The 18,003-nt window shown below is 37.8% G+C and overlaps 1 protein-coding gene across 1 annotated transcript in view; it reads right to left on the reverse strand.

The window, feature by feature from the left end:
- The window catches only part of LOC124287911 (fatty acid 2-hydroxylase-like), a 31,206-nt gene extending 15,565 nt beyond the window's left edge, over positions 1-15,641 (reverse strand). Inside the window, 1 exon segment of the mRNA XM_046724399.1 lies at positions 15,338-15,641. Within this exon segment, the coding sequence (XP_046580355.1) occupies positions 15,338-15,586 (249 nt within the window). The 5' untranslated portion in view covers positions 15,587-15,641.
- Positions 15,642-18,003: the final 2,362 nt, after the last annotated feature.

An 18,003-nucleotide genomic window follows, 5' to 3' on the forward strand; every position in this document is an offset into this window, starting at 1 on the left:
TCAACAGTTCAGATGTTCATTGGTACGTTTTGTTCACAAGGATGGATTGTATTGAGTATGTTTAGGCCGACCAATCAGTCAAGTCTCTGGCTTTTCTCAGTCTATGCTATCGACCTGAGTTCAAGATTAAAGGGTCTAAGTGATCAGAAACAAAGATTCAGTTGTCAGTCCTTCTGGAGAATACTTGCAGGACTTGGAAGATTCTGTCAGCATCATTTCAAGAGTCTCTTGAAGAACAATGAAGAATGTCAAAATGTTAATGAATGTCAGTTTCATGGCCATGTGACTGGTCTCTCGACCGATGTAAACATAAAGTTCACTCTTTGGCCAGACGAATTTTATTTCTGGTTTCACAGATCACCCTGTTGTATTTTTTCAAGAATATAAAAAAAAAATACAAATAATTTTCCTCGCTCAAAAAATAAAATCATAATGGTTTTATTGGCCAAATATGTAAACTTACAAGAATTTGTTTTAGATTGTTTTTTGCCCCATATACACTTCGTAAATTGCCAAAAGTAAAATACTTTTAGTATTTAGAAGGAATATAACTTTGACTGGTTATGTTTAAAAAAAAATAAATTCCCCACCTGCCTTTAGGTTTTCTGATGACAAAAATCCGTAAAACAAGAAATAAAATTGGTCTGGCCTTAGTAAGACACTGGTTTTGGACTAGTTGGCTTAAGTAGCAGAGAAACGTATACGATAACTGCAAACAGAATTACAACCAACCGCTGAACTGACATTTACATATGTTTACTGAAGCAGCAAATTGCGCCATTATGACATAATAAGTAGGGATAATTAGAAAATGATGCTTGACTGAAGTGTGCTAAACTGTTTTCATGTAACTCTAAGTGACTTTTGACACAAGTCCATATTATTGCTTTGCCACTATCAAGTGTAAACCTCTGATCGAACTGATTCACCCTCCTCAACATACTTAGATGAAATATTTAAACAAGCCACCCACATGGCCTATTGGAAGTATTGACTCTCAATGGTCTACATATAACCATGAAACATTGCCCAAGGCAACTTAAAGGTCCAGTGTGTGCAATGACACCTTCCCTCCAACCCTTCTCTCCTGAGTTGTCACGCAGAGCTTCTACCTGAGTCATATACTTTGGACCATCATCAAATATGTGTTCAGAGTTCCGGAACAACTGGGTCCATATCATGATGATATGCAAGAATGCATAAACTCTTGACAAAATGAGCATGTCTCACTGAAGTACATCTACAGTAAAAGAACTGCTTGTGAGGTCAGAGACGATAGCGGATACGGTGAGGAGTGACATGGGGTTTAACGACGCACTTAAGAATATTTCGCTTACATGACGACGTGCATGCGTGTGTATGTGTGGCTGCTTGTACAAGCCCAGACTTAAGCTGGTTTTATAGTGCTAGCTCACTGAGATACCATGCCGCAGTTAAGCATGAATACCCCACTCAGACACATTATACTGACTCCGAGCCGACCAGTCCTTGTTGTACCCATTAATGCCGAGTGCCAGGCAATGACCAACAAGTACCATATGCCAGGCAATGACCAACAAGTACCATATTTTAACGTCTTTTGGTATGACCGGGGATCAAACCAACGACCTTCCGCTCTAACCACTATACCACTGAGGTGATCCGATAGCGGATAAGATTCAGGCAACAGCAACTAGTATTGCAGCAATAATCCTACACTAATGATTAGCCTCTAAAATATATATCATTCTAAGGGAACCAAAATAAAAATTTAAATTGAAAAGGAGACTAAGTGAGATGAAAGATTCTAGACTAGAGGTTTTGCTCTACAGACAAGGTGGGGTAGACATGCATAAGTCTCTAAGGTAATAATTAATACTTTAAATGATAATTGCTAAACTTATGAATAAAAAGAACACATTGACCCTCTAACAGAATGACATCAGCTTATCTACACTTTCCTCATTAAAGGATAGAATTACTATACATTCATGTATTTAGCACTTAGTATAGACTTACACAAGTCTCTAAGGTAATGAATAATATCTTAAATGATAATTCCTAAAAAAGTAGGAATAAGAAGAACACATTGACCCTCAAACAGAATGACTCAGCTTATCTAGACTTTCCTTTTTAAAGGATAGAATTACTATACATTCATGGGCTTAGCACTTAGTATAGACTTACACAAGTCTCTAAGATAATAAGTAATATTTTAAATGATAATTCCTAAAAAAAAAGTAATAAAAAGAACACATTAATATGTCCCTCAAACAGACTGGAGTCCTTAGAACTGTCTGTTAATCTCGACTTTCCTCTTCAAAAGATAGAATTACTATACATCCATTGGTAGACTAGAATATTTGAAATGAACATATTTTACAGCAAAAAAAGACTGTTCATAAAAAATAAAATATAATGAAAAGGATCCCAGAGACTTTCTTCAAACTGTGGAAATCTAGACATGCAACATACTCTGGACTTGCATGGGCTTTCTTGGGTATATTTGTTTCACTGTCTGTATGACAGACTAATCCATTGGAACAGCCTTGGAGCAAGGCTACACTCAGTACAGCCTCGGAGCAATACAAAGGGCATGACATAAGGGAGAACAATATGGTTCAGGGCCAGTGAGACAGACTATAGTAAGCCCAATGAAAGGTACACAACTGCCACGCCTGTGTCTACGTGACAAGCGACAGCACTGCCAGACCTGTGAGCCAATAATGTTATCACGCTAACACACTCACAGGATCACGTCTCGCTGTGGATATCCCCAACCACCTCATGGATCAGAGCTATAAATAAACATATCTTGTCACAAGTAACAGTACTTATGTTCGATCCTTTTCATACAATTAAGTCAGAGGCCCAGATAAGCTGCGTATCCGGGTAAAATATGCATAGAAAATTTCCAATTACGCATTTAAAAATAATTGTTGCGTACCAATTACGCATTTAAAATGTTAGATACGCAAAATGTTAAAAACAAATGCGTACGGAATATATTTATAAAAATCACTTGCGTAATGAAAAAGACATGGATTGCTATCAAGTTGTACTGTTAGTATAGGACAAGTGTTGTACTGTCAGTATAGGATGAGGGATTTTTTATGAAATCATTTCCATTATATTTAAGTTGGTTTTGATTACGTATGACATAAGGCAGAAGATACCTGCTTAGTAAACTTACTCAATGACATAATACTTAGGTGAGTAAAATGACTGAAATACGCACATATTTGAAAGCAGTGGGTAACCGAAAATGAAATACCCACTCAACATTCATAATACCCACTCCAAAAAAATACAGTGGGTACAGTACCCACATGAGCTAAATCTTATCTGGAGCTCTGATTGAGCATGGAAGTGAAGGGACGCTTGTCAGGTGTATGTCGAAACCCCGTAGAAAGTTTTAGAGAGCATTAGATTTAATATAGTAAAATTAAATATACTACTCACACTTTGCTAAGGATCAAATCATGGATTCAACAGAAAACTATGATGTGGGGTCAAATTTGGTTTAAATATCTAAGTTTATTGTAAGCATGGATCCTAGGTTTCAGTATGTCATTTCATCTTGTGGATCCCCTACCTGCTATTGACAGGTGTTGTGTTCTTGTCAATGACCCGTGCCATGATTTGCAAAATGGTTGATTGGTGCCATGAAAACCATTTTAAGGTTACTCATATATCAAGTGCATATAGTTTGATTAAAGTGACTGTTTGCCTAAAGAGGGGTTACCATATCATTATTTATCCAGTTTTAAATGGATACAATTTCAAAATATAAATCTACGTTTAAGTAAAGTTGTGAATTTTTGTGATCCTTAGCAAAGTGTGAGTAGGATATTAAGGACTCCACTAGACTAACATCTAGTGTCTGAAATCAACATATTTAACAGAAAGAAAAGTTCCTGAATTACATTCATAAAATATATTGAAAAGGAGGCCAGAGACTTTCTTGAATTTCTGAAACTGTGGTAATCTAGACTTGCATGGGCTATATTGGGTGTATTTGTTTCAGTGTCTGTATGACAGACTACGACTCCATGAACACATTGTTTGAACCGAGTTTAGACTGGAAATACTTCCTGGTTCTGAAAAGGAGCACCCCATTTGATCACCAACTTCAGTTTCTACACATCAGGGCAGGGGGTAAAATTGTGGTGACATAGTGGTTACAGTGTTTGTTCGTCATGCCGAAGACCTGGGTTCAGTGAGTGAGTGAGTGAGTGAGTGAGTGAGTGAGTTTTTTTAGCCACGCTCAGCAATATTCCAGCTATATGGCAGCAGTCTGTAAATTGTCTGGACCAGACAATCCAGGGATCAACAGCATGAGCATTGATCTACGCATTTGGGATACGGTGACACGAACCAAGTCAGCAATTCCTTCACATTTGCACGACAAGCTTGGGTTACTGAAAATCAATTCTAACAATGATCTTCACAGGTGTCTTTTTTATGAAGCTCATGTCTGCCATGACAAATGCATAACCCTCAAATTTGTGATGTTTTCAGCAAAGCCATCTGGCCATATATGCATGAAATGTGAAATTTAAGGCTGCAATAAATCCTTTATGGGGCAAATATGATACATATCACAAATATTCGGTAACAAATGCAATAAGAAGTCAGCAGCTGATATATTTTCTGTATATTGAGTGAAACAATAACAAAACGTATGCCATGATGTTTTGTGATCATGGTGACAGTGTTAATTTATGAGGACAATGATCAGTGACCACATTACTGTCAAATTGAATGTATAAGTGTGCTTATTATCATCTAGGGCCTAGATTTTCGAAGCTATCTTAGCGCTAAGATAGTCGTAAGTGACATACATTAACATTAACTTATGACTATCTTAGCGCTAAGAGAGCTTCGAAAATGTATGCCCAGGCTAGCTGATAGATACATACAATTTTGCATATCACATTTTGATGAGTGAGTGAGTGAGTGAGTGGGGACACCAGGAATGGGCTTCACACTGTAAATATGTGGGGAATTGAACCCGGTCTTTGGCATGACGAGTGAACATTTTAACCATTAGGCTACCACACTGGTGCCGCCCCACATTTTGATGAAAACAAGCATTGTCACTAAGGTGACATAATCCCCCGCCGCAAATTATCAAATCAAACTTAAAAAGTAATGAAAGTTTAAGATGAAGTTAAATGTCAACAAAACCATGACCAGTCAACCTCTCTTGATATCTTGCTCTTTAGTTGTGCAAACACACAAATATTTTAAAGACTGACTTTGACCTTGACATGAATGTCATAGTGTATGAAATATGCAAAAATGGTACTGAAGAAATTACTTTTTGAAAAACATTCAAGGGAAGTCTTGAAGTCTTCAAAGTGTTGTAGTCACCTTGAAAATCCAGTGAATTCAGGTTAACATGCTGAAATCTTCAAGAGTGTCTTCAAAGTGTCGCCTTGAAAATTATGTGAAGGGCCCTGCACCTTCCCTAGATAAAGCTTGGTGTTGAATATGAAGAAAATCTAGAGAACGGTTCTTGAGATATCTCGCTGTAAAATGAAATGAAGGTCAAGGTCACCAAACCTGACTAGGATCTTTCCTATACTGTGATGAACCTAGGTACCAAATATGAAAAGAATCTAGTCAACGGTTCGTAAGATATTCCAATTCCCGCACGCAATGCGGATGGACAGACGGACGGAGCCTATCCCCGCTATATCCCTTAAATGCTAAACGGAAATAAAAAACAAACAAACACTACCTAAACTCAAGTAAGAACACTTTTTAAAAATATTCATGAGTTTACGATTCTAGTGAACACAGATAACTAGTGAATTCATGAAGAGATACGGTCTGATTCACACCAAACATGAGAGTGAATCGTACGTACCCCAGTTAAATACTGGTCTCATGAAGGTCTTGACTTTGTTCAGGGGTGCATAAAAAATATCCAACATCATACTCTCCCTCTTATGAAGTCTGTGACTTTTGCCACTGGCCTTGTGTTAGATAATCAAATTCTGTTTGGTCGTGCAAGTTCAGTTAATAACACTCTTCATAAAAAAGCTACCTGGTAAGTTCAAGCAAGTAGTTTCAACGGAATTTGGCACACAACTCTCCTGTATCATACACATGTGGTGGTGGGTGGTCACGTCACGAATCAGTTGAAGTTAAGCAATGTCGAGCTCGGGGATTCCTTGGATGAGTGACTGTGTTTGGCAGCTTGAGTCCTGAGAGTTCAGGACTTCAGTCCTGCCCCAACGATGCACATGTGATAAGGTGGTCTCACCTTAGGCAAGTGAGTTTGTTCAAAATTGCCTCTGATCACCCAGCAGAAAATGGGTACCTGGTTGGATAAAGTCATGTGACTATAACCTTCTAGTGCCTAACAGGCAGCTTGAGTTATCCGGGATAATAATAATCAGATTCTGATTACAGCATTCAGTGAGCAACTAAAGTACTTGTCAGAAATAAAAACACCCCCTGGTTTTTCGCATTTATATCTACAATTTATGTAGTTAATATGTGAAAATGTGAAACATCTGTTAAACTAAGTTCGGCTTAACTACAGTCTCTTTGGTAGGGAGATAGGAAACATAGAAAAAGGACTTTTACTGAGGAGAGATTAGTGCAGAAATGAGCAATGCATTTTTTTCTAAGTCAAAAGCGACTTATTTGGAACAGACCATGGCTTTATGCAAATTAGTGTGTGACGATATTGTATTACAAAGGAAACTATTTAAATGCCCATTTTGAAATTAGAATTAGCTTCATCATAAACGATAGCTGACGTAAAAAATAATAACTTTAAGACTGAAACTATTAAGGATGAAGCTACCCTGGAGTCTCACTATCACTATAAAAAGAAACAGGTAGGAGGGGACGTCTCAAAAGCAAACCAGGACAGGTGTTGCAGACAGTGGTGGGGGTCAGGCTAGGGGATAGAGATATCAGCTGAGATAAGATAATCCTTTAGGGGAATTAAACTGGGTAAGTCAACGGCATGTCATAACAATTTACAAAGAATATCCAGTCCTAATGATCTTCGGGTGGTCATGTCACCCAAAAATTTCAGACATTTAATACGATGGCTAATTTAAGCTTTTCTATGGGTATCATGCTCTTTTACATATCTCAACATAAACTTTCTGTAAGAAAGACACGTAAGATGTTAATCAATAGATGTGACATATACAATGTACATGAAAAAGCATAAAATATCTTTGAGATGACCCCTTGTGCCTGTATGCAGCACATGCATTTCATGCCAGGTGAGTCGACGGTCAGTGACTATCAAACTTTAAAACTTAGAGTCTCTCTGAATCTCTCATTACTAATTTCAAGAATTAGGTACAGTAAAGAAATGATGGGGTGTACTGTACGGTTTGATAACTACTTTAATTACAAGAACTTTTTACTTGTCAAGACTTGGGTACAATGAACAGTATTGTGTGTCCCCAACGATGCAATATAATCTTTCCTCAGGTGCATTTTAAACGTTTGAGCCTACTTGATGCCCATGTGTCAGAATACAGTACAGGATTTCAGGGACAGAAATGAGCTCTCACAGAAAGCTTTAGGTTTTCCTTTGGAATTAAATGGGCTGGCAATCTGACAAGAATAATTTAGACACATTTTCAAACGCTGAATATCATTTCCCCAAGAGCTGTGTTATCAGCTTGAGAAATTTACATTGGCCTCCTTCTCTCTCACTAACGTCAGCATGTCTGCATGTTCATTTTCTATGTTTAGCTGCCATGTCTACATCATTTCTCTGGAGAATGTCTTGGAAGTTTTTCACAGACTTCATTTCATATAACCTAAAGAGCGTGAGTGAGTGAGTGAATGAGTTTAGCTTTACGCCACACTCAGCAATATTCCAACAACATGGCAATCAACTTCATGAGCATTGACCTATGCAATTGGGATATGATGACATGTGTCAACCAAGTCAGCGAGCCTGAACCCCAGACCCGTTAGTCGCCCTTACAACAAGCATGGGTTACTGAAGATCAATTCTAACCCGGACCTTCATGGGTTCATATGACCTAAAGACCACTTCATTCTTACATATGACTACAAACACTCAGGTGTTCTTTAACTTCAGGGCAGTGGGGTAGCAGAGTGGTTAAAGCGGTCACTCGTCATGCCAAAGACCTGGGTTCGATTCTCCACATGTGTACGATGTGTGAAGCCCATTTCTGGTGTCAGAATTGCTGGAATATTGCTACATTGCATAAAACCTTATCCACTCACTCACTCTACTTTTACATGTCCTTGAATGCTATAAGCTGTATACTGATCTTTGGTTTTAACGCTTTGAGCAATATCCATGAGGGGACACAGAAATGGTTTACATTGTGCCCATGTGGGGGATTCAATCCGGTCCTGTGTTCCATTAGGCTACCCATTATCCAGTGCCATGAGGGGTATACATGGTTTAATGTGTCCTGTGTTCGACATAATTCCAAGCTGAATCCAATGATGAGACCAAGGGCATGATGCATATCGATAACCTATTGACTGGACATAAAACCACAGTTACCCAAAGCAGAGACCATATATCTGTTTATGGTCTCTGCCCAGAGTGACCATATATCTGTTTATGGTCTCTGCCCATAGTGACACTGCATCAATGAATGAATGTTGCCGACATGTTTCAATATCCCATTGAAAAAAAATTAAACAGACAGAATATTGATGGGAAACAGCTGTCAGGTTCAACCGAGGTGAGCTTGTGATGAGTCACGAAACTGTCATTGGCTCATAAACTGTCCTTTGCTTTATAGTGGGTTACAAGGATGCTTGTTTGTAGGGATGGGAGATTCACTGATGCATCGATACATCGTGATACATTTAAGTTTGATACAGCTATTGTATTGTCGACTGGTGTATCGATACAAAACGATACACAACCTTTTTTCAAAACAGTTTTATCTTAAACATGTTAAAGTACTTATTTAGAGAAAAATATGCAAGTATGATAGAGTTCCTTGTTTGTTTATTACAATAGTGTTATTGTTATACACAAATACCTTGAAATAAATCATTTTAAATCATTAATACTGTGCCATTCTTTCAAGGTGTATGTATCGTGATATGTATCGAATCGCAGGTAAAATATCGTGATACGTATCGTATCGTGACATATTGTATCGTCCCAGCCCTACTTGTTTGTTTGTTGTTTAACGCCGCACTCAGCAATATTCCACCTATATGGCGGCAGTCTGTAAATAATCGAGTCTGGACCAGACAATCCAGAGATCAACAGCATGAGCATCGATCTACATAATTGGGATACGATGACATGTGTCAACTAAGTCAGCGAGCCTGACCACCCGATTTCTGTTAGTCGCCTTTTATGACAAGCATGGGTTCCTGAAGACCAATTCTAACCCGGATATTCATGGGTATTCAAGGATGTATTCTCCCACTCACAAATCCTTGAGACAGAGTTGTCATCTTGGTGAGGATAGGGGATATTTTCTTTTGCTCAGAAACTTTGGAACATATTTCCTTCTCAGGCAGGATATGCATAATTTTATTCAAGATCCTACAAACTTGTCAGATCTCAATATTCCAACATGGGGTTAAGATAAGGATTTTTTCAATGAAATAAAAAGTTTACAATGGGGAAAACAACATATCACTTCAGAAACATTTTATATTCTTCAAGGTTATCAGAATATTACCATGTATGCAACTTTACTTAAACTTACACCAGCCACTGTCAGCCTACTGACCAGCGTTCGAAATACCTGCCAGCCCAGGACATGTTATGTTCAACACGGACTGCCAGATTCTCAAATTCACCTGCCCGACGGTTGCGTTAAAATTTGGACATGTATACATATGAAGATATTTTGTGGGCAGGTAAGTTTTGGTCATTGCTTTCAAGTTTTACATCTAACCAGCCCTGTGGTCTGGCTGTAATTTTGGGGAGTTTCATAACCAGATACTGACATAACTGTACATAATGTATGCAGTTACAGAAGTAGGCTTACGGTGGCATTGAAACATCAGCACTTTCAGGTCTTACTTTTCAGTTCTAAATTACAGAGGAGTAGAATCCATTAACTGATTTAAGGTAGCTCAGTTAACATGCATTAACCTGTTTAAGCAAAATGGTGTAGTGTCGAGGTGTCACATGTCATTAACCCTTTGCTGGCTGAGAGAGACCAGAACCTCTCGACAAAATTGCTAAAATATTTCAATAGCATTGGCAAGCCTAAATCAAACCGGAAATTTATCTAAACTTGTGAAAACTCTCTAACAGATTTACATGTGGAGCAAAACACTCTCAAGAATATTATGACGGCATATTAGGGCTATAATGATTGCAATCTACAGATAGAATGAGGTGCGGATGTGCAGAATATATCTATGTATAACCTCATTGCCTGACATGAAGATCTCATTACTCTCAGCTGGACTGCCAATCAAACCTTGTGACATAAATCTATGCTTGAGCCATTTTCCCTTCCGCCCAGCCCATACTGTAATGATAGAGCTGTAAATGAGGCAAGTCTAGATTTTCTTCAGGATCAGGTTTTGAATTTCTTATCTCACTAGGCTCCTTTTCAATTTAAGTGTAATTCAAGTAATTGTTTAATGCCATCCTAATCATAATTTTTCAGAAACTATTGCAAGTCTAAATTTTCCTCATTATCAGGTTCTGAATTTCCTATTTCACTGGGTTCCTTTTCATATTAAACATGTTAAATGTAGTTATACAAGTCTACCCAAATTATATACTATCAGAGACGAGTTAGTTTAGTAATCTGAGGACCCCTAATGTTTACTAAATGAGTAGTCTAAAGACGAGTACTTTTGAAGTTCAATCGCGAAAACTGCATAATAAAATACACACTGTAATTACATATTTGCTTTACTACATGAAAGCAACATTTCAACATCTGATTAGACGGAAATATATTTTTGATTGGGATCATAAACCTTCTAATCCATTGGACATTTTACTACATATGGATACTTTTCTTCATAAAATTAGTAGTGTAATAACAAAACAATATTGTGACACCTACGAGGCTACGACAATATCACTGCTTTACAATTCCAGTTTCGCAATACATGCAATTCATTACATTACAACAAATATTGATGTAAAAACATGAACAATAACAGAAACCGCTCAAGAACAAGTTATGCAGATTCTCTATCATTTCCTGGTAGGCTATAAATAACAGAATCTGACCCCAAGCTTACCTTTCCCCCTACAAAGATCAAATTCTACAAAGTAAGTGCAAATCTGAATTTGACATTAAGAGTCCCTTGTGATTTTTAAAAGTTACTGGTACTGTGGTTTTGTTCGAGAATTTGGGTGAATGTCAAGCCCTGCATACTGTACCCAAAATATCAAGACAAGTATCAGATTGTGTTGTCATAGTGTCGTTATACCATTAATGATTCTCTATATTTTTTCTATCCCAAATTTGAACATACCTTGGTAAAGACAAACTACATTCATTACATACTACTCAATGTTAAAGCACACCCATTTTTTTAATTTGACGATCCTGAGTGAAGGCAATCTGTCACATTCATTTCATAATATAAAAACATTTCATGACATAGCTTTGACTGACTATTACTGTAATTGTATTTCAATAGTATTCCGTGATATTGGAACACTATTGTAACAGCTATCAACTAAAGCAGTATCATTATGATTGTTCCAATATGTCCAATAGTACATGAAACCAACTATAGCAACTGATAAGGCTTGAAACATATATATCACAATGTAACGGAAATGATTACGGTATTGTTGACAATGCCAAATTGGGTCATGATCCTCTGTCACTACTCAAACAAAATGAAATACTCCGATCATAAGTTGCCATAATCCGTGCTAATCAACACATAGGTGGGAAATCTGACTCTTAGAAATGGGTTATCTGATGCATAATTTATGTTTCATTTATATCCAACTGCAATAATAGGCATTAATGAGTGTTATGACTACAATCAACAATACTGTTGGCATATAAAATTCTTATCACCATAATACAATCATAAAGCAAACAATTGCAATACATCCTGGGTGCCGTTGTTCAAACCAACCTTAGCGCTAAGACTACCTTAAGTCAGTGTTAAAGTATGGGAGTTACGGTCACCTTAGCGCTAAGATCGCTTTGTACAACGGCACACTGGTCATCACAGACTATTGTCATATGAAAAAACTTTTTACCTTCTTTGATTGACATAAATTAATATTAATGTACACTTATCAAAACAGTTAGGATTCTGTTGTATTTTTAGTCATGCTGCCAGGGCACACTGAAAATATTTCACCTGTGCAATTTCAATATTTACCGTGCCATGGCATGGCATTAAGCTCAATTTCCACCCCGGAGATAGTGACAGAAACAAACTGATGGCATGGTATCTTACAACATCAACTAAGTCAGAAATTGTCAGATTTGTGAATTTACGAACATGATGCGCATAAAATCACAATGCCATTTAGAAAGTGGTCAAATGCAACTGCAGTGGCTGAGCTGGTTAGGTGTGTGACTTTGTGCGCTGGAGATTAGGTGCCTGACTCGGAAGGCGTGGGTTCGAATCCCAACAAAAGTACTGGAATCTGTACTTTACTGAGAAAGTGTAATCCCATGGTGCGTGAGTTTGTTCCAAAACAAATTTGTTATGTTATTTTCATTTTGTTATCTCCTGAGACAGTCAAAAGACAAAAAGAAGAAAAGAAAGGTTACAACTACTCCACACCCACGACCTACATGTACACAAAATCTGTATACAAATAAAAGCAGACATAAAAGCTTAAGACACCTATAGAGGCTTATTTTTCACACCTATTTTTTATTGTTGCTCCAAGCAGTCTTAAATTACTGAGTCGGAAGAGGCAATCCAGAGATAAGCATCGACGTATGTAATGGGGATCCTATGACAAGCATCAACCAAGATATGTGACCCTGCCCTGTCAGTTGCCCCATATGACAAGCATGAGTTGCGTAAGACCTGGATCTTCATAGGTGTTTCCCCACCAGAGTATCATGTGACATGAACGTGTCACTGAGTCCTTCACACAACAATGTGCTTCTTGTGTGTATTCAGATAAATCATTTCAGGACTTAAGAAAACAACACACCGCGTAAAATCACGAAGGTCAAGAGGTCCCTGTTACAGATCAAATGTTGTCAAGTAAAGTAGGATATAGATTAGTCTCTGAATGAATATAATTTTGACTGTAACAAATAAACCCATTTAAATTGAAAAGGAGCCCAAGGGAGATGTGAAATTCAGAACCTCAGAAAATCTACTTGCAGCTGCTAGCTTTTGCACTGCAGAAAGGATTGGGTGGAAGGAAAAATACTGTGGTTCAATAAGACATGCAAAAAGTAAAGATATAATGGATTCAAGTAACATGGGATGGTAACATTTCCTTGTGGACTACCAACTGTACAATTACTTTGATGACATTTTGCACACTAGCTAAAATAAACAAATATTTTCTAACCACTGGGACGTTTTGGTCCAAATCATTTTCTGACTGACTTTCTTGTTCTGAGTACAATGAGGCAAGAGTGAATTTAATAATACATACAAATGTCAATCTTCATTGAGGGTTATTTCCTTTGAGGAAAACTCAATGGCAGATAATTTTATCTACCCTCCATCGTTCTGACCACCAACCATCATCATCAACCAACTTCTCCAAACGGATTGTATCAGTTGGCATGTCTGGCATTAATGCGTATCAAAACCCTGAAAAACTACCACATTTATATTTATTGGAGTTCAAGGGTGCATTTCAGTTCCCTTATGTCCAGAACAGACAGCTTCTGTGGTTTATTCTTCTCTTCCATCAAAGCTGACATGGGTGTATCAGGTTGATCAGAAAACCAATGCTATTGCTAATGCTATTAGGCAATCACAGTGACTTGCAGTCTGTTCTGCATTCCCTGAGAGTCCTTACATGTCTGTCACAATATTCTTGTGAACTGATTCTGACATGAGTGAAAACTCATCAAGTTCTCAAATTCCAAAGATACCCTACACTCAGGATAGTACTATTAGTAGTCTCTCTCATAGTCCCTGAACCACATTACTTTCCCTCCTGCCCAGTCCTCCCTGCAATGCTAATGCATTAAATGAAACAAGTCTAGATTTCCTCATCTCACTCTGGGTCCTTTACAATCTAAATGGGTTTAATTGTTATTATCAAAATTATATACATTCAGAGACTAACCATTAGTCTATCATGATCGTGGTAAGCAGTCTTAGGCTGATTATTGTTAACGAGCTTGTCAGTAGACCTACCTAATTAATTTAATACCTCGGCTAGTCTCCATGGTCTGACGCTTAATTTCACTGCAGGTCTGGTCATGGTAATTACAGCCTTGAGTCAAATTGAGACATTGTCGCCATGTGGTTCAGGTTATTGTCTATTGTTAGCTTAATAGAGCCCATAAAGCTTGATTTAGTAGATGAGTAATGTGTTATAGGCTCTGTGCTATGTTATAGGGCAGATTCATACTTGCTAGGATTATCAAAATATGGTCGCACATAATCCCACATAACCAACTAGTGGTTACATACAAAAACATACAAAAATCAAACTAAACAAGTACCAATCAAACCATCCTGTAGTTCATCCCTCCTAAACTGCTGGCAAATTTCAAAATTCATACAAAAATTATTGCGCAACCCTAAAGTCACCTTCTGGTTGCCATATCTTTGGGTCAAATCACTCCTCTTTCAAACACTAAATGGCCTGGCAGGCCAGTGTGCGAAATATGCATTTTGTCGGAAAGCACAGGTTAAGTTTCCAACTCATCATCACTGTTGCTCTGACTATTTACATGATACATGCACAATCACCCATCCACAGTTCCTATGGCACATATACACAATGAACATGATCATGACAATGACTCTTGAATATTGCCGTTAAGACTGTGTGACTTTTCCCTTTTCTCTGAAAATGTAGCAATGTGTAACCAACCAAGTTGAAATTATTGTGAAAACGTTGCCTATTCTTAGTATAAGAAATCCACACCAAAGTGATTCAATGAATTATCTTGAATCATGCACTCACGTGTTCGGTGAGAAAGCTATCCCTTATTCATATTCAAGCGGATTATTTATTTATTCATATTTAACGGAATGATTCTGACACGATTTCAGCCAGTTACTTCAGAAGCAAATTAAATTGGGCCCTTAAATTGTGACACAAATTGTCATGGTAGACACTTGGATTGGAAGAGTCATATAAAGCTTAATCCGATCTACAAAATAACTGGAAAACCAACGATTATTCACAAGTTGGATTATAAGTATACATTTAAAACACAAAATCAAACATTACAACAAAGTAACCAAAAGATCTTACCGAAGTATTCTGAACTTTTCCAACACAATACTTGTCTAACATGGTAAATGCATATCTGGAGTGTTTATGGGTTTCCGAACTGTGCATCGCTTCTGTCACATCTTGTCCCGCGTGCTTCTCCAAAACATCGACGCCTCCTGGGTGTTTAGAGACGAAGTCGGTGACATCATAAACCTTTCCAGAATATGTTAAACACGTCCGACCTGACTTTGACCGCTGACGGACCACATCTTCCGTTAGAGAAGACATTTTCAGAAGTAAACACACACGGGAACATAAATGTGTACACCGCTACCAACGTAAGGTCAAGGTCGGATTGCGATACTACTTTCCCCAGCACTCTTAGCGAGTGGAAGGTTGGGGTCAGATTAAAATTGCACCGCACCAAAACGCCGACATTCTTCTGGACAAAACGGCAACATATACATGTACACGTATGCATATAAACATAAGAAGGAGGAAAACAAAAATATTTAACATCGGTCATGGATTGATTTCTCACACACAAACAATGTTATCAAATTGATTAAGAAAACACATTGTTGTGAATACGGAGTCACTCAACATTCTCACAATGCATCTAAAGAAAATAACAAACAATAAGACATTAATTTTATTTTTACCAAATAAACTTTCATCACTCCTTACCACATACATTCTCAACTACAAACCCCAAATCACACATTTACTCCATACTCTCTAATACCCATTATGATATTGTATCTATTATACCTATGAATAGTGAATACACAATGACTTTGTGTGCTGGCGGAGTTTAAGTAAACTTAGGCTCAGTATTATTCGTTACACTGGAATATTGCAGTGTAACGAATAATACTGAGCCTAAGTTTACTTAGACTGTGTGCTGGCGATTATGTGCCTGACTCTGAGGTTGTGGGTTCGAATCCCGGATGGGACTCAACCCAATAAAAATATTAGAATCTGTACTTTACTGAGAAAGTGTAATCCCAAATATAACACGTGTTTCATATGGGATACGTTTTAAATTCAGCACCACACACTTTAAGCAATATACGTCACAGTGTCGTGCGACGTAAAGTTTTAAAGTTTGTAACAAAAGAAAACATTGGTGAATCAATGCTCTCTGACGTCAGACTGTTGTTGGGTTATCGAGTGTGTCTAATTATATCTATGAAAACTATATCTTCATTACATGCGTGCTAGCTAATTGGAATGGAAGAAGTGGAACAAGTGGTTGAAACGGTTATCAACTGGTGCGTGTAAGAACATATCCACATTGCAAACTTATTGCTTTTATGTAAAAGTTCATTAAAATATGACATACGTATCTTATGTTGAATTCTGCACATTCTATAAAACATGTTTGTAGGTGCGGTTCACGTTTCGCCTGATTTCGTCCAGCCAGGTGCCGTTTTGACGCAGTGCCGTTGTATAGTTATATATGTATAATGGCATATGATCTCTGGTTTGTCAATATCCGTAATATGCACGATGTCGTTTCATTCCTTCATGTATTTACAATAAATTATATAAAACTGCGTTTATCCAGATATATCAAATATAATAAAGCTGTGACTATTCTGTCATAACATTTTTGCTTAATGCAACATTGAAGTCTCCAACACGCTAACTTTGAATGACATCAGATTTCGTGGTTCTTTCGAATGACACAAGAAAAACCCTGAACCTCAGTATAGCTACTGGCGGAATAGAAAACCACATCGATCAATAAAGGAAATGACGTTTGTGGGCTCCAAAGGGAGTCGGTCCCTACCTTTGATCATTTACCCTTTCTGATTTTCCAACACAGTAGAAAGACCGTTTCATTCCACAGGGAATTTTAAAAATATATTTTGAGAGAAATGCGTGAGCAGGTTATTAAATTGAAATTAACATGATTAATAACCACGCACTTTCCCTCGCGTCGCTTGCATTCAAGTTACTGAGTCCACTACATACTAATTATTTGTTTATGAGTGAATGGGTTTAGTTTTACGCCGCACTCAGCAATATTCCAGCTATATGGTGGCGGTCTGTAAATAATCGAGTCTGGACCAGACAATCCAGTGATCAACAACATGAGCATCGATCTGCGCAATTGGGAACCGATGACATGTGTCAACCAAGTCATCGAGCCTGACCATCCGATCCCGTTAGTCGCCTCTTACGACAAGCATGGGTTACTGAAGATCAAAATTCTAACCCGGACCTTCACGGGTTATTTGTTTATGAGCCAGCTAAGAAATACATGTACTTGGTATCTTTTTAATGACAACGTAATATTAGAGTTAGGTAAATTAATTATTTCCAAAATATAAAACGACTATAAATATTACAAGTGGGGGAAAATAAAAAAATGTGGGAAGGGGGAGCGGGGTAATTGATTTTGTACATCATATGCAGGGTGGGGTGGGTGTATGTGTCACGTTCTTTGTACATATATTTTAGGTTTTAGTTGGGGGGCATCTGTCACAGCGTAGATTGTACATGCTACTCCATAAAATCATCATGAAATCCCCACCCCCACCCATGAAATCTCCACACACCCCACGGTTATTGTGTCCCGGACATGGGCCATCACACGTTGATACAGTCTGACATCAGGACAACTGACCAGACAATCAAATGATAATTGCGAAAGGACTGTTTAAAGTGCATGAGTGGTACAGTCACATATACTGCAC

Source organism: Haliotis rubra, unplaced genomic scaffold (genome assembly GCF_003918875.1).
Source record: "Haliotis rubra isolate DU_JTF1 unplaced genomic scaffold, ASM391887v1 Scf408, whole genome shotgun sequence".
NCBI classification, from domain to species: Eukaryota; Metazoa; Mollusca; class Gastropoda; order Lepetellida; family Haliotidae; genus Haliotis; species Haliotis rubra.